General features: G+C 36.0%; 1 protein-coding gene across 2 annotated transcripts in view; it reads right to left on the bottom strand.

Annotated features, from left to right (window-relative positions):
* Window positions 1-23,729, bottom strand: part of LOC108975967 (protein vestigial) — a 36,190-nt gene extending 12,461 nt beyond the window's left edge. Inside the window, exons 1-4 of one of the 2 annotated variants that reach the window (XM_018944830.1) lie at window positions 22,741-23,729; window positions 18,207-19,538; window positions 7,161-7,611; window positions 4,809-5,060 (exon numbers count right to left, since the gene is read on the bottom strand). In XM_018944830.1, coding sequence (XP_018800375.1) covers window positions 4,809-5,060; window positions 7,161-7,611; window positions 18,207-18,302 — 799 coding nt within the window. In that variant the 5' untranslated portion in view covers window positions 18,303-19,538; window positions 22,741-23,729. The remainder of the gene's footprint in view (window positions 1-4,808; window positions 5,061-7,160; window positions 7,612-18,206; window positions 19,539-22,740) is intronic. The other variant, XM_018944836.1, reaches the window with a different exon arrangement.
* Window positions 23,730-24,296: the final 567 nt, after the last annotated feature.

The raw sequence follows: 24,296 nt of genomic DNA, 5'->3' as shown, positions 1-24,296 counted from the left end.
GCCAGTGCGTCAGCAACTCAACTTCGAGCCGYTGCACATACACGGGATCTTTCTGCATATTTGTATGTATGTATGTATATGTGCATTCATATATCGAAGTAAGGCGCACGCGGATATTTTTGGGCATCATTGCACGCCGCTTTAGCTCGTTTTAAGTGTTTTATGCGCGCAACTAATGAATTAATGCAGTGCGGCGTTGGCATTGCAGCGGCCGAAAACCCGAAACAGTAGCGCGACCACCACCCATTGCTTGCGCCCGCTGCAACGGTGCATTCCAATGCAAATACCACACAAAAAAGTATAATTGAAAAATTTCAAAAGCAAAAATTACAAATGACAAGCAGCAACAGCATAATTCAATTGTTGGAATATGCGCGGAACCCTGTAGTTGAGAAGTAACTTGTTTCAAGTAGTGTATGGCATGTCTGTACGGAAATATCAGCTGTTTCTCAGGCCTGGATGGGATCATATCTAAATTATGTAATACATAGGGCTCAGGCAATTTTTACAGAAATTTTTAATGGAAAAAATGGTTTCGATGAGTTTTCTGAACACAGTCTGTGACCATACGAGTCACTATCGACGGAAACCTCGAAAATATTGTTTTATTGCTATGTTGTTGTTTATGTAGCAGCAAAATTTCGCCAAGGATAAAGTCCTTGGTCGTATAAAAATCTGTATTCGTTCCGGTTATGTAGACCCGATTGTCGTGGGAACGCCCTGGACGGCTTGTTCGTTGCCATAACACTACTCAAGTTTTGAATTTTCATGACACTGTGAGATTTCTAGTGATTTGAGGTTGAAAAAATATATGAGTGTGCTTTGTTTATTGATTTCTGATATAAGTATTTGATAAAAGATTTCTTTAAAAAAATTTTTAATCCACAAAATGTTTATTTTCATTTCATTATTCAGTTAAGATTGACTTTTTCAGAATACTTTACAAATTCTTTCTCTTCTTCTTCTTTCTTACATTATGGATGAATCTATATAATCGAATTTGAGCAGGTCACAGACAACCAACATTTTTGGGTAAAATTTATCTTTTATTTTTTCGACCATAGATTATTGTAAGAACAGTATCTTCTCGAGAGAATTTTTGTTAAGGTATCATCCATGGAGAAGGCCGGAGTCACTGCAGTAGTTTAGAACCTGCTTTAGGGCCACTGAAAATCGTGTGTAATTTGGAAAATATATAATATTTTTGCTTCTATTTTCTATCTTAGATTTCTTATAAATATATACGTGAAATTTCAAAAGAACTGCTACAGTAGGTATGCCCCTAAAAAATAAATTAATATTTATTTTTAATTCCATTTCTAGCAATTATTCCAGAAGATTTTGAGTAACTTATTACAGAGTTTAGAAAAATTTTGATTTAATTTTTGTTAGACCTACCAAACTACCACCCTGTTAAATTTAATGAACCCAGCAAAAGATATGTATGCATACTTTTCGTATTACCGTCTCGTGCGCGTATCGTTTAAATGCGTTTTTAATGATTCTATTTCTTTTAAGGGCATTATTTATAAATACAATTTTAACAGCACAATGCCTTCCTTCCTTTATATCCACGTTTTAACTCCAATGCTAAAGCATCATTTGTATGCATGTATGCGCGTACGTACGGTACATATATTTAAGTATGTATTAATTATATACAAAAAGGCATTTTTTGCAACCAAGGTATGTACATATGTACAGTGCTGTATTCGAACATACATACACACTTACGGATAGGTTCCTACAAATGCTTGTACTCTTTGGGGAATTCTTGTAAGTGTGCCACATTCCAGTTTGGTGTTGAAGTTCAAATACTTTAAAGAACTGAAATTATCGAGATTCTTGCAATTACAAAAATACATACCTACATATGTCCTGCAATCGATTTTTGGCATAATTAATTACTTTCACTTTAATTATGGTAAACGTATGCCAGTTAATGAGTGCAAAAAGTTGTGTGTAACAAGAAAAAAAAAAATATCTTGAGGAAATATACACGAACGTTGTTATTGTGTTTTTCAGTAAAAGGATAAAAAATAAGCTGTTAATATATTATATACCTTTTACAATAACACTAAAGTAAATGAAAAACTGGCTCATATAGGTTAGGTTAAGTTAATCTAATAAGCCACGCAGAGACAAGCTTTAGTCCTTTGCGATACCATCGACGGAGTTCAGTTTCTAGGTCCATGAGGAGTATTCATATTTTAGGATGCCGGCGTTTTACACGATTTTAACTGACTCTGCGAACTTACTCGATACTTGATCCAGTGTATCATACCGTGGGAACCATAGATGCTTACAGCGTAGTCTTCTTAATGCGGTACAAGAGCACGAGAGGTGCTCTATTCTTTCCCTTCTGACTTGCTCTATACATTTTCTCGATCTTTCAACCCCATTCTGAGGGCGTGTGTATTTTATAGTATGTCACAGACAGTGACCAATTAGTATTTCGATTATGTTTCTACAGTCTCTTCTATCGGGTACCAATAGGAATTTTGTGTACCTCCGGTCTACCGTTTTGCACATGACTTTTGCAGTTTTGCCCCAGCTAGCTCGTTCTATGTGGATTTGATTTTTACCATGCTTCTGTTCAGATCGTCGTATGGACAATGCATGGGTTTTCCAATGTTGATCACGTTTTCGGGTGTTAGCTGCGCATTATTCTTGGAAATCTCGTCCACTATTTCATTACCCTCGATGTCTTTGCGGCCTGGTACCCAGTAGAAGTGAAGTTGCCTGCTTCTGGCAACACTTTTCACTTCTACCCTGCTTCCCAAAACACATCTCGCTAATAAGTCTACGTAAATGTTGACTTTGAAAATGTCTGAAGGGGCATTAGAGCCCAGTATTAACAAAAACCTCAGCTTGAAATATACAGCAGTGGCCCGGTAATTTAAAAGGCTGCCTTATGCCAATCGTCCATTTTCGAACCAACCATCTTTTTCTATATTTACTTTAAACCTTCTTTCCCAGTTGAAAAAGTGGGATCTTGTAGTCTGTGTTTGTCGAACCGCTATTATCCACAGAGCTATGCCCGAAGGCTCTATTTGTAGATGCTCCGGCAGCCAGTAATCATCCCGCCGAATTTGTTGTGCATTTTTCAGAGGTCTATAAAGAGCTTTCATTTTAAGAATTAAAAAAAAAAAATGAGGCAAATTGAGGAAGATTTTTCTGTTAAAAATTATCTCAAAGAGATAAAAAAACAAATTTTAGCTTAATGCGGGTAATAATCTAAGGACTACTCTGAATGGCCTTTTTGTGAATTTCCTCTTGAGAATTAAAATATTAATTTAATATTAAATTTTTATTTAAGTGTTGAACCATCATTTCCACGAAGTGTTAAGACTTTCAATTTTTGAGACTTAAAATACATTCATAGCTGCACTTATTAATTCAAGGTCAAAAAAATATAAAAAGTAAGTTAATAATTTGTTAGACAACACCTCCCACACTCTATTATTAACAACAGTTATTGTTTGTGTTAGCAAAACTCATTTGTGTCAAATAAATCAATTGTATTGACACTCTGTGGTGCAGTCAATGACAACCGCAAAGCAAAACAACACACCAAAAATGTTTTGTTTATGTATTGCACTTGAAGCTTTCTGGCTGTTTTGGTGAAAAACATTTTTGGTAATGAGTTCGAACACGCTGATGAACAAGCAAAAAGTATGCAACATGAAAATTGAAGAAGACGCGCAGCGAGACACGTGAAAGTAAAAGTAACTAAATGGCTGAAAAACCGCCAAGGGGTGAAATGAAACGTTGAAAGACGGGAAAAAAGACAAGTCATGTGCTTAAGACAACGCGTTTATCTTCATTAAATGCGGTAATTAATTTAGCGAAATCGAAAAGAACAAGCAGCAAGTGTCTGGCAATGACAGCGCAAGCAGCAGCAGCGGTGACAGCGGTTGAGCGGTTAAGCGACTGCAACGCCACGCCTTGACTAATTTATGAAGTTATTGTGTGCGACAGAAAGTGCTGTTTTGCGAAAGAATCACAAACAATACAAAGCAGACGTGCAATATTGAGATATCAAACTGAGGCAACAGGAACAATTTAAGCAAAACTCGTGTTAATTTCTTGTACACACTCATTATGACATGGCAGCTTTGTATGTTAATAAGTATGTAAACACGTGAGAAGAGGCGCTTCGCGGGTTGACAAGCGCCAAGTACAAGAAAAGTGGAGTTTCTTTAACGCTTTAACACATTTTTGTATTCGTACACACATCTCCCTTACTACGCGCCCTCCAAACTTGGCGGCTAACCGAGACAGGCGCGTACGTTGTGCCACTGCACTGACAGTTACATGACAGCAGCCGCTTTTTGATCATCACAAAAGCGCCATGCACACAACTACACAACCACGTTGCCAATCAGCCGTGCCGCATTATAAAAGGCATCATTAGTCATGTAAATCAAAGTGGCGAAATTGGTGCGAGCCTCGCACTTTCACGAGCGACGAGCGATCCCAAAAAGCGGCAGTTTCCAAGTACGATTTTCATGGAAAAATTGCCGCAAGAGGAACCACAACTAACACACACTCACATACACACATCCATATATTTACTCTACTGCATGCAGCGCATTTTCTTTGGAAAATATGCAGTTGCAAGTGTTTCTCGCTTTAGTATCGCCAACACCATCTTCAAACTACACTGCCAAATATGCATAGATTTGTAGTATGCATATATGTACATATGTATGTGTATGTGTGCGGTCACATTTCCATGCACAAATATGCATTGTTGCAGAAATATGTGTTTAATTGCCTGTTATTCGACTATTTTATTAACTCACCTTTGCTGTCTTTGTTGTTGAAGTTGAGCGCACGCGAGAAGTGCTCATCCACCACGCTGGCCGTGTCGCCGGAATAGTTTGTGAATACGACGCAGGTGGCTGATAAGTATTGTGCTCTGCCCTGTCCATTGACATTTGATGTGTCCAACGGCAGGGGCAGCTCCTTGGCCTGAGCTCCATGCAAGTTGTGACGAGGTGAATCGGGACTCGATGAGCAGGAGGACTCGTTGTGATGCGAACCCACCAGACGTGCTGTGAATATAAGGAAAGCATGCTTAGAAAATTGTACTAAAAAATGCAGTGTATTAAGAAAAATTCATATTAAAATTGCAATGGAAATTATTATACTAATATATTTGAAATCATATTTAACTGCAATGTTGAGGAAAAATTTTCGAAAATGACTTGAACGTTCGACTTGAAATTTTTACACAATCATCAACCAACGCTGTCAGTTATTGAAGGAAATACATTTTAAATATTCATTTAGATTTTTGAAGTAATTTATTGGGAAACGAGAGAAGAGGATCTCATACTCCTTGTGTGTGCTGATAAATGAGAAGCCCTTAAAAATTAGAAGCGTCTTAAAAAACCTTCGAAGGACTCTTAAAATTTTATGGAATTGTTTTCGTAGTTACATATTGTCACGTAAAATTCATAATAACGTAACATCACTTTTAATAAGTTTACAGGCGAAGGAAAAACGATGTAATAGAAACCGCTGAAATTGAAACAAAATTTCAGTTTTGGTTATAAAATGGTTATATATTGGTTATCATACACTCCTATTGAAACAAAATTTGTATTTCGGTTACAAAAGGGTTGTGTATTGATTACCACACACTCATACATAATTTGAGTTTTGATGATACGCTGTTTTGTATTTTAGCTCACGAGATGTTCTTTTGACTGCTGCAGAGCAATAAACAATAATTTTTCTTCACTTCTTCAGTAGAGTAACAAGTTTGAGCATTATGAAAACCGATTTTGGCTGTGAGATTGGGATTAATTTTTGGCAAAGCGCTAGACATATGTGAATCTTTACTTCCTTAGTTACGACCCATGGGACTTACCGCTCTAATGGAAATAAAATAATATAAATGATTTTTACCGCCAGACTGTATGGGCATCAATTATGATGAGTTTAATTTATGAATAAATTTATTTCATGAATATTCCCCTGCGGCTCATTGGATCCACTTTACGCGCAGCGTAACCTAGTTAATCTATATAAACATAAGAAAATCACAAGACTTTTTGCTGTCACAAACAAGTTTATTGTTGATTTCACGCAACAACTTAGTTGACTAAAAAGTTAATACAACCAACATATACATATATACCAACCATGTAGTTATGTACATATGTATGTGCTTGTATATGTGCCATCGTAAAAAATCGCGGAAGAAACACATTTCGCTTGTCATTTAAAGCATAACCACATAAATCAGTGCAGCTTGTAGATTAAACACCTCCGACTTAGTAAAGTCAAATAGGCATTTGACTGTTTGAATTCGCCAACAAATTTAGTAATAAACATTTAATTTATTTAATTTTTGAAATATTTCTGAACACTTCCTTCCAACACGAATGTGCGATGAGATGGGCAATCAAAACGAAATTAATGGAAACGAGAGTTAATGACATTGAAAAATCTGAAAAATTTTTGCAAATTAATTAGCAGTGGCAACGGACTTGTCACTAAGGCGCACGCGCATTCAACCACAAAAGCTCACGCACATGCATATACATACATATACATATGTATAACTACATAACGATATACATTTGTATATAGATATATGGTAGATGTGCGCAAATATGTAGATATGTATGTATGTGGAGTAAATATATTAAAAATTCGTCTGTGGAATGTGAAAAATTCAGATGGACTTGACTTGACTTAAACTGCAAAACGCTCGCCTAAGCGGCGCGACGCGACGCGACGCACCAAAGAGTGCGCAACCGCATTCCGATCAAGGCGCAATGCGGCTACTGGAATTCACTGCCAACACCTGCCCGCCAACTACACATATTTCAGTGGATTTTCGTTTGAGTCAGAGCGCGTACACATATGTATATATGTGTGTGTGCACCAGTTAGGTTGATCGCTTTGAAACAAAAACAAAAACAAAAACTTGTAAAAATATTTGTAGAATTCGCCAGCAATGATTAGATGTCGCATAAATTTTGCGCTCATGAAAATTCTTTGGCGAATGCCGATGTGAAATTTAAATATTTTTCAATGTCGTGCCGCGAACTTCATAGGTATACACACAAAAACATAAAAAAAAAAAATAATTTGTAAGATTCAAGTTTGGCATGCATAGTTTATTAACCGCTTACACTTACCTTCGGCATCACTTCGTGGCACCCCCAGATCCTCTTCTTTGGTATGCGCTCTGCTGTGCTGTATCGCGCTRTTGACCGCTACGCTGCCACCGCCGCCGCCGCTGAGCACTACTCCACCAGCGCCACCGATCACAGAGCCGCCGATGCCCGCACTAACTCCAGCACTTCCAACATTACCGCCGCCGCCACCACCGCTGCCGGGCACTCCACTGCCACTGCTGCCGCCCAGTGGCAGACTCGTCGTTGCGCTTAAGCTCGCCGACTGATTGGCGGTTTGCGCTGCTACGGCGACGACTGCGGCGGCGGTATTGTGTGCGGCCGCTACTGCTGCAGCGGCGGCATTCGCACTCACCGCCGGCGGTAGTATGGGACTGCAGGGTGAGTGTGAGCTGCCAGAGGCGCTGGATGAGGCCAATTGCACGCCAGATGAGGAGTACAGATCCTGATTAAACTGTGTAGAGCATTGACGGCAAAGAAGAAAATTGAATTTTAGTTAATTTTATAGAAATTGTGTTAAATAAGAATACTTGATAATATTCTCTAAACATAAAAAACTATATGTATGTATGTAAATTGTATTTCAGTTAAATGTTGAGTTGCGCTTTGATAATTTGAAGCACAAAAGGAGCGCCTGTAAATTTGAAGCTATATCTCACAATTCTTTGACTTTTTATTTCCAGTTTTTTGTCAAATTATTTGGTCCAAAAATTTTAATATTTTAAATATTTATTATACTTTTTATTTATACATACTTCTTTTGATTTGATTCCTCTTAGATTTTTATTCCGAACAATTATATTTATTTCTTTTTTTTAGTGTCTTAATTAAATCTTTATTTTAAATTAGGTTACACTTATTCCGATAGCTGCCCTTTCACAACAATGACTTCTTTTAAGCTTTCAAAGTGTTGTCCACCTCCTTAAACTTTTGAGGAAAGAATGCCCTAAAGATGCTCATTTGGATTCAGGTCCAGACTTATAGCTGTCCAATCCAATAACGGGATACTTTTGACTTCGTGTGAAACATATATAGGTGTATTATCTCGCTGAAACATCCAGTCTTCAGCATGAAACATTTCCGCAAATGATTTAGGCTCACTTTCAAGGAGATCCGTATACATTTGTGAATCAATTCGACCAGATACAAAGCAAATCGGGGACTTTCATTGGGAGCTCAAAGCTGCCCATACATAGAACATCCAAATTAAACTTTCTCTCAACACTGAATATAATTTTTTTAAATTCATTCTCCCAAAACTTATATTTTTCGAAAAATGCAATACTTATGCCGCGGTAAAAGTCTTGGGATCCGAACTTTGGCATCATATTTCAAGTGCAACTCCTTTGCACCCTTTGCCTGACTCAAAGTTATAGTCGTGGCTAAGGCATAGATATGACGCTTAGTGCTCGCATCAACTTATGGCACCGCATTTTCGTGAAAATAAAAAAAAATAAAATTAGAAAATCATTTTTTTTTATCAATTTTTAATTTATGAGGTAGATCGAATCACAGAGTCTGTTACCTATCATCAATATTAAAAAGATGTTGGAAAGAAAAATTTTCTATAATACCCCGCCCAGAAAGAAGTTCTGCATTCGCCTCAGCACACAACTACATAATAAATTTATAATAAATACAAAGTTAAGCATTAAAAATTGGTTTTTCAGTTTTAAAAGCAATAAAAATACTACTTTTGGTTTTTAATATTACCTAAACTTCTTCCTCGATCCAGTAAAGAATATGAAACCAATTTTCAAACTACCTTTATTAACTGAGCGAATTTTGCTAATATTTTTACATTTAGGACATAAGTACATACAAAATCTCGTTTGGCATATATTACGTGTAACAGATATTTATGAGGAACTGAAGTTTAATAAATTAATGTTTTTTTTGATGAATTTGGTAAACACTCTCGTAATTTCTAATAAAAAATTTCATATTTTTCACAAATTTCGCTTTCAATAAGGGCAAATATATATGTACATATGTACATACATACGTATATACATAGTACCGTACTACATATGCAACATCACTTTGGGGCATGATACAATGCAGAAAAGCTTGCTGCCACGCAACATTTCAACCAAATTCGAACTGACACAATGCCTAATTTATGATTATGGAAGCGAAGCAGTAGTGGCCGAGCGGTAGCAATGGCATAACAATATCGACAATAACAACAACGCGTAAAGCGGGTGTTCAGAATTTATGAGTGCGCAGCATATGACAAACGGCTGTGGCGCATTATTTTGTGTGTTTATCAAAAGAGGTGACATTATTGCTATTTATTAGCTCCGCAGCCATGCACAGAGGGCATAGCAGGGTCGCGCCAAAGGCTAAGCGATAACTCGCAGCAACAGCAACAGCAATAACACAAACACCCACATATGATTACGACACTGCATGCATGGGTGTGTGTTTGAGCGCCCATAGCTAACCCCAATCACAGCGAGTTGTGCATCACGGCCACTAATGAAATGGATATTGGTGTCGTTAGGGAATTGGCGCCGCAGCAACGTGCACATACTCACACATGCATATAAAAAGAAATATGTATATTTGTGTGTAATGTGTCTGTTGTCATTGTTAGGTATGTGCGCTTGTTGTTGCGGCTCATTTAGTTTAATATTATTCGGTTTAGTTTTACTGACACTTAAAATTATAAAACCCATGCTGAACTCACGCATCATGCCGCCGCCTTAAGTGCCCCATAATGGGTTAACCAACACGTCTCATTTGCGCTTATGTGCATAAAAATAAAGGCCATCGTCAGCGCTTGCAATGGGCCGCGGCTGCTTTGATTTACGACTCGCTCATTGATAGAGTTCACAGCAGCACGTGGAAATATGCAATTTCGGTTTTGTACAACTGTATAGAACCCTATTAACATATTGCTGAGTTGTAGAAATACCTAAATGTGCACACGTATGTTCTAAGTTTATCTGCTTATTGACAGCATTGAACTTTAAATGATTACTGTAAGTAGAAGTCACCCCCAAAGGGAAAGCGCGAACAGCATGACTTTACATCTAGCGGATCATAGCATTTAATTTTTACTTAAATAGCTTTGTTTTCAATAGGGATTATTGTAGTTATTTAGTGGGACTGTTTTTAAAAAGCAAGTATATTTTTAATAAATTCATTTGTATTCTCTGGGCGCATATAAATCTGCCTTGCCAATTATACTTGTATTAATTATTCTTGAAAGTAAAAAAACCCATAGGATATGTGGCTGCTTATAGATTCATCGTTAGATAGCAGAGGTAACTTCTTTTGGAATTTCTAATCCATAGGTGAAAACTGTTTCTTCTTCTGGTGGTTTTAGCTGAGTTTACATTGGTCGTTTCCTTTTGGCTGTTTGGCGCCAATTGGAAATTCCAAGTGTAGTCAGGTTCTTCTCCATCTGGTCTTTCCAACGGAGTGAAGGTCTTCCTTTGCTTCCCCTGGCGGATAGTGCGTCAAATACGCTCAGAGCTGGAGTGTTTTCATCCATTCGGACGACATGACTTAACCAGCGTAACCGCTGTCTCTTAATTCGCTGAACTATGTATGTCGAAAACTGTTTACGGACCCTTAAAAAGAAGTCCTCCTAAAGTATTTGCAATAATAAAGTATTCAACGTAATATGTGTACGTATATTACCTAAAGCTCTTATTTTTTTGGTGACGTCTATCTCATTGTTATTTATTATATTCTGTTTGTAGTTTATTATTTAACAAAATATCTGCTTATAAAGTGTGATCGAATTCGAGATTCGCAACTTTTTTTAATGAAACTTCAATTATGATGGAAAATGTTTATTATCTCTTTCAAATTTTGGCCGCGGGTACGTTTCAGATGGTCCGTCCGTTTAGTTCAATTTTCAATGACTTTGTTGAACATTTCGACTGGTAACTGGCGAATGATACACGTGATATTTTGTTCCAAAGCCTTAATGAAAGCGGGATTGTCTATTTAGACTTTACATACCCCTACAAAAAAGTCTAACGATGTGATATCACACGATCTTTTTGGCCAATCGATACAGAAGAAAAATAAAATGACAGCATTGACAAGAATTGCGCGGGAAAAGTTCCTCTACCAGGGTCACCCGTTACAATTGTGGCATTGTGTCATTTGAGTGTTCTAGCCCTTTTTTCAGGCAAATTTTTCTCAGTACTTACAGTCAATTTTTTCGGTTTGATTAAATCGGGTCTAAAGGCCACTATTTATGAGGCAGACCTTGTGTGAAATTAAAAATCGATTCAATTGTTTTTGCACATTTCGATAGGTTTCGATCTCAGATCATTGTACGGACAATATCTTCTAGTGAGAACTTTTTTTTAGGTTTTATTACTCAGTAGCCCACTATTTTAACGCCGTCTCGGATGGCGTGCATATAACGTTTTAATTTTCAAAAATCGACTAATATTATACTGTCTCGTACCCTGTACGCCCTTAAAAATTGCATCACTTTTTTCCAGTCACCGAATTATGTTCCACATAATTTAAAATACCGCTTTTTCTTTAAAGAAACTGTTTTATTTTGCGGTAAATTGGTTTTTGAAATAGAAGGAGTTGCTTGGAAGTAAGCCTAAGTTAAAAAAGAAAAAATTATATTTATAACTTTCATGAATTAGAGCTTATTTCTTAGATATTTTGATTTCGATAAGGTATTTTATTTTAAATTTTGTGCCGAGAGGATAAAGGTTAGCGAACGGAGAAGGTAGAATTGAAAACTGTTTGTTAGGTACCATAGTTTTATATCTAAAACAATATGATGTTGTTAGGCTATTAAAATCATTATCCTCACTTTAAAAAAGTCCAAGTAATTAGTCGTAGGGTTAAGTAAATTGAATTTTTTTCACATTAAGGAAGAGTTTCCAAAAAAAAACTTTTTTGACAAAAAGTTTGGCTTTGAAAAAATCTTCCATTAATCACTAAAAATATATATTTGAGAACTTCGTGGTAAAATTTGTTGGTCACCGAATTTGGAAACACTATTTTGAAAAAAAAACCCTTTAGAGTTTATAATGCACACTCTAAAACGGCTTTTCAAATTTTCGTGTAATTTCGAAAATATTCACCCCAACGATATGAAACTAAGAAAATAAAATTAAAATAATGGTTTTTTTGAAAATTCCAACTGTATATAATCCTATAACTAATATATTTCTGTACCCTGTGGGTGGTGAGTGGGTCACGAAGTTCGTAACAGGAAACTTGGGTTGCCCTACAAAGTATCTATATACATATGTATGCATATAAATGATCAGCGTAATAAGTGACGTGTCCGTCTGTCTGCATGTATGCGAACTAGTCCCTCCATTTTTGAGACATCGATCTGAAATTCTGCATACTTTCTTTTATCCCAAAAAGTCTGCTCATTGGAAACAGCCGGTATGGGATCACTTTAGTATGTAGCTACCATACAAATCTGATCGATCACAGTCAAGTTCTTACATTGAAAACATATTTATTTTACAAAGTATCTTCATGAAATTTGGCGAATATTATTGCCCAAGGCTATCTTCGAACAAGTTTTTCAGATATAACCACATAGCATATATAATCGGTTCTTGGATGGACAACTTTTTTTATTTGGGAAGGTTAACGATTTTATTAATTATTAGACTGATTATATATTTAAGCTATGACTTAAAGTTTCATAACATTAAGAATGCAAGAACATCATAAAGAAATTTGAAAATAAAAACATGTATTTTAAACTTTAACTATCTGAAAATTAATGTATTTCAAATACATATTCACATAAATGCATGTTTATTTACTCTATCACCTATATAAAGTTAATATCCTAACGAACAAAAAATAAATAAATCAAGTTAATTTCATTATAATTTAAAATAACAGCGAACGAATATCCTTCCCCTTCGCTCCTCTTCCTCCTCCACCTCTGGTTTGCTTAAAATCTTTGCGCGGAATGCACATGAAAAGCGACAAATAATTACAAGAGCGAGTTAAGTAAATAGGCACAGGCACTATACACCACACAAACAAACACACAAACAAGTGCTACTATGAGTGTGTTCAATGTCTGATTGTCGCTAGTGTCTGTCAGTTGTTTTAAGCACATAATCAATGTTAGGCGCTTATCGACAGACACGATCGCCAATCGAATCGGCATTCAGGCGGTCAGCCCGCTATCGATGCACACGCCGAGTGGCAAACAACTGAATTGCGCAAAAGCGAAAAGTGCACAGTAGCAGTAGATGATGCTGCCACCATTGCCCTCCGTCCGTCATCCCGCCAACCGCACAAAGTACAAAGACAATAGGCGATCGCAATGCCAAAAGCGCATGCTATTCAGCCAGCCACCCATCGCATTGCGAAGCGTACACGCTAGACTGCCGACTTTGTTGTTGCCAGCCGCATGCTGACTTGTTATCTGTGCATCGCTGTGTGCAGCTACTGCAGCGATCTACCGACGCTGATCGACCGATCGACCGGCGAAATTTATAAAAATCGAAAACCGGACCTAAAGGAATGTGTGCATCGCTGCTAACCAGCCATATGTTGTTGTTGAGACGCAGCGCACTTAAGCGCATTGTTGTAGGGGTGATTGAGTCAGAAGTAGTGGCAATGTGCGTAGCTGCGTAGTATTTGTCAAGACACGCCGATTCCCATTAGTCGTATGAAAATTTCGATTTGGTTTGCCGCGAAGGCGAATTTGTTGGCGAAAAATGGCTCACACGGCATAAATCACCGTAATATGGGTGCGTGATATGTTTGTATATCTGTGTATGTATGTATGTATGTATGTGGCATCGGTGATGACCGATATCGATGATACTAACGAGAATGAGCAGAAGGCGGTGTCTGCCAGCGAACAGCGAGTACAATGAGGTGAAAAGGTAGTAACTCCACCAAATTAGCGACCGGGGAGGCAGAAACTGTGCCGCTGCAACGGCCTATTGTTTGTTCGAGCTACGCAGATAACCTCACTGATGGGAACGACGATTGCATATCGTTTGCCTGTACATCTCACGCGCTTCCCACCACAACCTACCGTGTGTGCTCGCCAGCATTATTGCGCTCTGCGCTTGTGACACTTTTCAAATGAACTTAACACATTTTTAATGCAGACAGCAACAACTTAACCGCAACAACAACGCGTTGGAGACAAAATGCTGTGATCATTGTCGATCAGCAAAACAAATCATTAAACGAATTTGGTGTTTTAACGAAAAAAACAAACCGCCCGCTTGACACACACTTCACACTCAGGCTCTCAGCGTGTTGCGCAAATGAGCGCGAGCACGAAAATCGAATGTGTGAGCAGTAATCAGTTGTGGCCTGCAGCGTTCACCGCCAATAAATTAAAAACAAAGGGCAAACATGTTCCCGGTGACATTTTGTACGTACGCCCGTTGGAGCTACGTCCGTCCGCCGCAGACCAAATGCGTGTACAATTTTTTTCGATTGGGGGTGCCCGCAACAACAAAGACCGACGCAGTGGTAGTCAAAGTTGGTCCGTTTGTCCACAGCAAAGTAGTTCCAGCGTCTGTCCATATTTCTCAAAGCGATCCGTTTCCAAAAAAATAAAAAATAAAAAATCGCATGCAAAGCTTGGAATCGCGTCCACTTCACATATATGTACATATGTAGCTTCTGAAGTGCTTTTGCGGCTTCAACTCTTTTGTTTTGTTTTTGTTATATTTGTTTCGTTTTCCTTTGGTTAGGTTGTTGCACGGTTTTGCTACATAAAAGGGCAATTTCGTTTTAGTGCCGCGGCCTTGTATAATTGGACCCGAAGACAGCGGAATTCCTTTGAGTAAAAGCGACTTGAGCCGCCTTGCCGGGTTTCTTTTATTTTTGCGCATTTTTTTATTTAATAAAATTTGTTGCTGCTCACTGTGTCGCACATTGTCTTTGTTTTAGTTTGTTGTCATTTCATTTATTTATATTTATTTTTTTTTTATTTTTTACGCGAATAAATTTTTGCTGCGAAACTTTGTATATGAGTGAGGTTTAGAACAAGAGAATAAGTACTTATGTTTCTGTATTTTGTGTCTACAGAGTGCATTATGGTATAATCTTCCACCGAATATTCAATTTCGATTGCGAAATGAGATCTTAAGGCGTTGTCTTACAAATTAAAGTTGGAAAATCGGAGAGTTAAGCAGTCAAAATGGCTATCAAGCGTGGGTTCGAAAAAAGATCTGGACAAAAAATAATAAAAAAAAATTTAAATCTACCAAGCTGTCGTGGAAAGTAACAAAATTTTTGATAAAAGACTAAAGCCAAATAAATGAGGACTTCTAATAAACCCAGTATTTTCCAAAAGCTTCGCAAAACTAATTCTGATTCTGTTTTTTTAACAAATCGATTTGCATACATTTTATTCGAACCTCAATTATCTCAAAGAGAAAAAAATTACGATTCGAGACTTTTCTTCGAAAACTCATAATTTACTCCATTCTTCATGTCTTTACCACGATCTCACGTTTTTTTCTCCCAAATAGAAAAAAAATACATTTAATTCAAGTTTCGAGATTTTTTCTTCGAAAATCCACTTGTTGTCTTTGTCACGATCCAACGTCTTTTTTAGAGATTTGCAAAATATTTTTATGAAATAAAATTTCTTTCAAATTTTTAAATTTATTCTTTTTAACAAAATATTTTTAATTAGAAAAGATTTCTTTGCAATTTCCAAAATCCGTGCTGAGTTTCGGTTTCGATCACAGCACCAAACCCTCAAATTCGTCACTAAAAATTTATTTTACTACTGTATTGTTCTTCCTTTATTTTCTCAGATGTCTTGGAGCAGCGTGAGAACTTTAGGATTTTATAAGAAATGTCAATTTTGCAGTGGCAGATTGCATACCTTTGCACACAAACATACAAACATGTGCAAATTGGTCAGTCTGGCCGTGAAATGCGACTTTTTATATTCCTACGGTTGTATATACTTACGTATACATATGAACATATGTATGTGCGTAAACAAAAAAATATCTATAGGTGCGTGGTTTAATGCGTCGAAAAGTGATGAGATGATTGGACAACCAATTTCATGAATCATGACTCACTTTCAATCATTTAAACAGTATGATTGTATAGTAAACACAATTTATTGTATGTGTGTATATATGTAAATTGAGCATATATAAATACGTATAGTAAATGCATTTTATTAAGTACTATTAGTATCTTTTATTATTAAAATGATTGGAACGCATGGGTGCTTTTTATGAACAGTGGAAATATGTGGAACGATGTTTGTAAACTTTTTGTATAAAATCACTATTCTAAGAGCACATTTTCATTCTTTGTTCTAAAGGTTTGTTTTATAATTTTTAGTTTAATTAATATTTTTGTCATAAAGTTTTCTTTTGTGTTAGATTTAGTAATAATACCTATTTTGAAGTATTTTGAGAAATTTTATTTTTTTATTAAAAAATTAATGATGTAATTAGAGTGAGATTTTTACGTTCATAAAGCGGTAATAGTGACATCCGAGCGAAAAATCTGTTTAGGTATTTTGTAAAAATCTACAAAAACTTAAAAAAAAGTTCAATTCGTATGGCATTTTTAATTACGCTATAGAGCCGATCTACAAAGTAACCATGTCTGCTCTTAAAAGTTATAGATGGTCTTTTTTTTGTTTCGTTTTCATCGGCAAATTTCCAATATTGCTGAGTTGTATTCCAAATGCAAATTAGAACGGTTTTACGGCAGTTTCAGATTTTCACGAAATAAAAAAGCTGAAAACTATGGAAAGTTGAGGATAGGCTGAATAAGTTTAAGGCCTGACATTCTTGCTGTCATTCATGCTCAATTTAGACAAATTTAAAAACAATATGGGAGTATATTCAGAAGACCAATGAATTCACTAGAATATTTTGAGCTTCGAACAAGCTCAAGCTAATCAATCTAATGAAAATATGACGTAAGACTATATTAGGGGCTTATTGAGAGAAATTACTTATGAACATATAAGTAAAAATACAAGCGAAAATATTTATCTTTATTTCATTTTTTTTTAAGTTCATTATTTGCAAACACTTTTTAGATAAAAACGTTTGCAAAAAATCGACAAATTTTTTATTGTAAAAGCAAAAATATTAACAAATTTAAAAGTACGAAAATAGTGTTAATTGACAAAGATCGATGCAGAGTTTGGAAGTAATGAGGGATTCCGACTTTGAAAATATGAGTGGTGTGGAAACCGCTTTAACTTGCTTGAACACTAAAAAGTCTTATAAAAAAACGTCCAGAAAGTATAGATTTCAACAAACATAAACCCCCACCGACTAGAAAAAATTTATATTTTAGATTTTATTATTTATATTTAAATTAGAGATTTGTTCCGCTTTTAGTCAACCTAAGGTTTCGTAATAAAAATTTTAAATAAAAAATATAATATTTTTGGTACATAAGTAGATTAGTTTACTCCAACTTCCTTAATAAAATTAGTTTTGCGAAAGATAAAAGTAAAAATCACATTAATTTTTCGCACAAATTTCGAAGTTGCATATCTACATAAATGAAAAAGATGGGAATACAAAAGTTGTAGACCATTCTTATATACAACTTTGCCACATAACTCGCAGTTTTACCGGCAATCGAGTTAAGTCGTAGCGATAAACCGTAGGTCGCAGTGCATAATATCAATCTTTGCTATCTATTTCAGGCGTTTTTAACCTATAAAAATTCAAACAAATTCGTGACCTCAGATTCTCCTTCAAATAGTTTTATATTAAGTTTTGGTATTTTAAATTTTGTTTCCAATGGGTTTCAAGCTGCCATTATTTTTCTCTCTCTTTTACCTTTTTCAAAGGCTTTTGCACTGGTTTATGACGGAATATTCGAATTGAAGCTACCGGAAAATAGCTGATATTTAAACCTATTCATCTTTGCCCACCAAAACAAAAAATAATGAAGTTTTAAATCAATTTTCTTCAAGAGCTTAGTAAATATTTAATTATTATTATTTAATGAATGAAATATATGTATAGGGATTACTCATATTCCACACCACACAAATTAAAAATATTAAATTTTTTATTTCAGAAGAGAAAAAATTATATATCTCACCCTTTCATATTGATAAAATGAACGACTTGGTCCGGCACGGCCATACAAATATGGATAATAAGCACCGTACATTACTTCGGGGCAGGACACTGCCATCGTCCAAGTGATCCAAGGACTGAAATTTTTTGTAAAATCACAGTTGCTGAAGGTCTGCTACTTGGATTTGGTTTGTGGTTGGATTTCTAACGTAGTTCCTGCTGTATTTTAATCAGGCAAATTGCACAATTATTTATATTTATTGTTAAACTAGCTTTCAAGTAACTGGATTTTTATTATTATGTTTTCTATTTCTTATGCGCATGTGATAAATAGCGGTTTCTTGAAGCACAACACTTTTTCACACACAGCATGCGAATGCTCTTCAATATAACTTCAATTAAGTATGCAATGGCAATAACAAAAAAAAAAAGAAAACACAACAATGCTTGAATTTTTATTTTTCACTAATATGAATTACAGCTTAGCGCTTGTGTTGTTGTTGTGTGCAACGCCTTAAACGTGCGTGTGGTATTATTAATATCTCTTGTTTTTTTGCTTTCTTAGTATTGTTGTTTTTATTAGTAACACTGCACGGTTTTGCCGCAGTTGTTGTTGCTGTTTTGGCTGGCTTGGTATTCACTTGTTTGGTTCCGCTGCAATGCCGTATTCCAGGAATGAAATCTTCGTGCCAATAGTTTTATTGCATTTTACATACCGCGTTTGAAAATAACAAAAACAACGGCTAAAACGAGTTACACAAACATCAACACGTCCACACAATTCGCGTACACAATGCCAAAAGCACAGGTGTTGTGTATTTGTTTTTATATTTGTATTGGTAGGCAATGTTACACGCACAACCGATTGAGCGAACGAACGGGCCGAGCACACGATTTTCTATTATTTATTCCTCTTTGTTTACAATATATTTTTTACTCGATTTTTGTTAGCAACAACAATTTAGTTGTTGCACTTTATCAAAGCGGCTGGCTGGCACAATTGAGGGAGCGGAACGGCGGTTGCGAATAATGTTTTAATTGCTCACCTCATGCACGTTTCACTCGCTGGTATTTCTCTCTCATCGCGCGCACTGCTACTCCACGGCGCACACATATACACACACGCACACAAATAACCGTGCGACTACTATTCAGCGAAGAATAGTTAGGTATGTATCACCTCTCCCCTGCACACATACGCTACCGTGGGCCGGTCAGCGTTCACCACTGCAGCAAAGCTTCCCCTCAACAGCACTTGCTAAGCCGTTGTGCTGGTCTCGTCATCACGATCTCGTTCCACGTCATCATCGTCAACAGCATCGACGAAAAATCGGCCTGGCCACCATCAATAGCACTGCAATTAAGAAGAAGAAGAGGAGTCATTATCAGAAAAGTAGTGCTATGAATATTAAAAATGGTGGAAATACTCGTTTCGTGCGCAACTCAATGGGGTGTAGTGTTCGCAAAAAAACTATAATTAGAAATGAAATAAGGTTATGTGGCGGCAAAAACAGACGACGAGAAAGGATGGCTTAAAGCAATCATAATTACGCGCGGATTAACATTTCTGCATAGGCTAAGAGTGATTATTTACCACAGACCCGCAAAAAGACTAAAATGGTAAGAAACCAAGCCAACTGAAAACTGTTTTTGCAGAGAGATTATTAAGAGAATTGAGTACATGCGAATGTAAATTAGAATGGGCTCAAAGTAACGAATGGGAGCTTTGGTCATAAACGTATCGGAATACGAGTATCATGTGTCGATGGTTCAGAAAACCCAAATGTTTAAGAAGTTGTGTCCACTTGAATAAAAAAAGTGTGTTTTTGCATTTTTTTCGACTATTTATTTAATAAAATAATATTAATATTATCATATTAACATAATTTTATGTATTTTAATAATAGGTGATTTCTATCAAAAACTTTTAGACTACTTTGATCCTAAAGTCGATCTCCAGGATGACCTTCGAAAAATTGTGGCTGGCAGCGAGAAAGATTTTTCTGTTTAAAATTTTTCATATCTAAAATTTAAACAAAAATATTATTACTATACAGCTACAAAGTAATCCAAAGGCTAGGTAAATTTTTTTATTGTGATATTATTAAAATAGACGAGAGCAGCTACATAGCGATCGAAGCACCAGACAAATTTTTGAACCGTGACAAATAGCGGCTTCCTACAAAAATACCGGTTTTTTTAAATACCTAACTAATAAATTTAAGAAGGTCCTATGAAAAGTTTAAGTTGTTCGGTTCACCCGTTTCGAAGAAATTTTCGCACCGACTCTGAAAACATTGTTTCGTGATAAGAGTGCTTGAAGTTTTGAGAGCCAATTACAGTAAGTTAAAAAATGTTATAATGTCGGAAGAAATATCTTAAAAAAATCATTTTTACATTAATTAATAAGTGAATATAACCTTTTAAAACATCTAAAGTTTCCGCGACTATTTCAAAATAGGAAATTGCGCCGAAATGTTTGGTTATATGTACATATGTATGTATGTATATGGTAGCTAGTAATAATGGAGAGAGAGTCAATACAAATCGAGTGATAGAGAAATTTTGAGCCCTCTTACACAAGTTTTTATAAGAAGTAACAAAAGAGCTTAAAAGCGAATTGAGAATCCCTTTTAAGACGAGGATGATTTTCAGCTGTAAAATAACATTTTACTTTATTTAAAAGCAACATAAAGTAATGTATTCACTGCAATATATATTAGACACTTTCGACACCTATTTGCATTCAAAACATAGAAGTTCAGAAACTTAGTTCAATAAAATTGAATATTTTTACAAACTCATTATGAAAGAATAAGATTAGATTTTGCCTAGAACGGAATGAGAATTCCCAGTCTGCTGAGAAGTTACCATGTTCAATGCAGAGTCGTTGCGATCCGATCCGCCGATTTCTTCAGATAAAATTTTATCCAAAGTAATTAAAATTAATTAGAAGTATTCAATTTTCGAAATATATTTTCCTATATAGTACTACAATAGGAGCTTTTAAGTTTATAATTTTTTAGGACATGAAAATATCTGACCCACCGAGTTGGCTCCGAAGGCTATTTTGTCTAAGGTAATGTATACAAGAAAGTGGTTTTGATGCCGCTACTACACTCACTCCGCGAAATTTTCTGTACAAATGTTATCATTTTTAACAATTGTGAAAGAAATAATTTTGAAAACGAAATAAGTGAAGTGATCTTTTGCATAAACGATGTCGAGTAGAGGTTGTAAAAGAGAAATGGATTTATGGATATGACGTCGAAACTGTCCAATAATCTAGCGAATTGCTCTCCAAAATTGAGCCGAAACCAAAACAAATAAAATATGCTGCAGACTCTGAAGGACATCCGAGCCGACGTTATAACAAGTGTAAAGAAAATAGGATTAAACGTTGGCATCAACGCTTGTATTGGCTCAAGAGCCTCTTTTAAAGGTGATATTAAGAATTTATATAAAAATATATGAAATGTGAAAATGTGGGTTTTAGTCAGTCCGGATCAAATTTGATCAGCTGGTAAATTACTCAGTTATATTAAATTTTTGTGCAATAAAAATAAGTAGTCAAATCATAGCCGCTCAAGATGACTTGATAACAAAATACGATTTTTTTATAGATTTTTTTTAATTCGATTACAGCAACTAAAGAACTGGTAAACCGGTAAAAGATTGTTTCAATAATCTGAGAATAAGCTATGGAAAAAGGACAATAGTTAGACCTCAAAGTCTAGCTGAATTTTGAAACCATTGTATTTCTACTCAAATAACCAAATAACATAAATGATGCGACGCGGAATTTAAGGTGGACCCTTCATAACGTTTGAGTTTTTCAAGCTCTCTTTAGATCAGCCATTCTAATACAATTTATATCAAGAGAAAAAATATACATTTAAGTATATATGTATAAAAAAAGCAAGTTCTCTCGCATATATTACGTATATTTTACGGATCGGGTGTAATTTTTACCTCTGCCGTTGAATACCTACTAATCCTAGCGACAGTAAAAATGTCATATAACGACTTCGGGAACACATTAATTATAGTTTAATTATATTATAGCATAGGTCCCCGAGCCGTCCCCAAATAGACCAGGTTTTCTAACAAATTATTTTATTAGTAAGCCACAAACATCCGATTTAACGATTTATAGCATTCATACGATCGAGGCCTTTCTCTACAAACTCCACATATGTACATACTTGCAAATTCATATATCTGCTTATAATTTATAAAGTTATATATCGTCACTTAAAATGCAAATTGAGTTTTTTATTGCCTACGATTCACTACATCATATTACATAAGTATGTACTATATGTAACTATGTATCATAAACTTTTATGCTTCCTCTGTACAATGTTTCCAAATATAACCATTTTATAACCAAAATATACATTTTGTCTCAATATAAGTGGTTTCTAATTCATCGTTCCTGCTTCACTTTTAAATTTATGAAAACTGATCTTACTTCATTTTGCATTTTAGGTGACGATATATGCATATATATTATTACATATATATTGTATATAAGGCTTTATGACGCTTTATACCTGCAGTCTTTTTGTGTTGTTTTGTGCAGATAATCCGCCTTGAGAGTGTATGAATTTCGAAAATATATTAGCTTTCTAAATCACTTTGTTTATTTGTAGTTTACTTTTGTCGTTATTTTCCATATTTCAATGCATTAATTTTCAGTAAAATATTTTGCGCTCAAGAAAAACAAACACACAACACTTTGCAATATTTTTCTACATAAATATGCAGCAACAATTTTTACACGGTTGAAAGAGTCGTCAAATATTCACGTGAATTCTCGAAAAACATATTTCAGATACTTTTTGCAAACATACAAACAACAACTATCTCAAAAGCGACAAGAATTTATTTTTTTATTGAGTCTTCACTGACAAATTACATTCAAGAAATCGCCTAATGTCAAATTCCAAAATACTTTAAATATTTCGGTCGCTACACACATGAAAACTGATTAGGACGCCGACAAACGCGCGCGTGCTAGAAATATGCAAAGAAGCTCGTTACTTAGCAGATAGATTTGTTCGTAGCGTAGACACTTTCGCTTTCCGGCGTGCAATGGAAGGTATTCGATCGCGCACTCGCTGCACATGAATCGAGTAACGCTTGGAATTCACAAAAATTCAGCTAATTGTCGCGCTTCACATTTAATTGCGCAATGTTGTCGCTATTGACGATTGAATTGCAGCTGTAACGAATTTGAATGACAACGCGGATGCGACACTGGGCCGCGGTTAAATGACGACTCGCCAACTAACGTCAATGGGGGTACACACACGTTTCCCTTGCCCACTATTCAGATGCTGCTGCTGCCACCGTTTTCAGCGTGCACAACGTTTTTAGATTTCGAATCAGCGCGAGCTACACATTCAACATGCGCTGAGATACAACCAACACTGCCAGTGCCCAGCTGTTGACATTACCGCTAGACGCAATGCGCGGGCAGCGCAAAGACAAGTTGAGGCTTCGGAGTTGTGGCAGGAAAGAGCCAACTGTACTATTTGAGAAAGTACTCGATTTGTGCGCGCTGATTGGTGGGAAACCCGTTTTCGCTCACAACGTATGTGAGCAGTTGGCTGTGTTTGTGTAGAATAAGCCACGCCTGACGCTCTACTAATTCTTATTAATTGTGTAATATGGTGTAGGAATGCAGTTCTGGCGTTCATTTTGACTAAAGTTGGCTGCCACGTTCGCTGTAGGAGCATGCGGGAGAGCAAGAGCATGCCGTGTGGCTGCCCGACAAAGAAGTAGAGTGTAATGTATTGCTTGCGCGAATAGAGTGTGTTGAGAGGGTAGTTTGATTTTTGGTTTTTTATTATTGTGTTGCAAAGAAAATGGCGTCGCTCAATTGGAAGTATATGCAAGGCATGGGAAAGAACTGATGTATCCTTATTGTTTGTGTAGGCAGGCGCTGTTGTTTTTGTTCGTTGGCAACATAATGGTTCAGCAGAAAATCTTGTAAAGGTCACGAAGCTCAGGTGAACTGATGAGTATTTCGATTTGTTGCTAAAAAAGAGGAGGTACATTGATACGTGTGACTTTTGAAAGAACTTACTTATATGTATAAAGCAAT

The sequence above is a fragment of the Bactrocera latifrons genome, unplaced genomic scaffold (assembly GCF_001853355.1).
Source record: "Bactrocera latifrons isolate USDA-ARS-PBARC rearing strain unplaced genomic scaffold, ASM185335v1 scaffold_114, whole genome shotgun sequence".
Taxonomy (NCBI): Eukaryota; Metazoa; Arthropoda; class Insecta; order Diptera; family Tephritidae; genus Bactrocera; species Bactrocera latifrons.
Note: the sequence above shows the minus strand (reverse complement) of the source record. Positions and strands in the feature narration are given on the sequence as shown.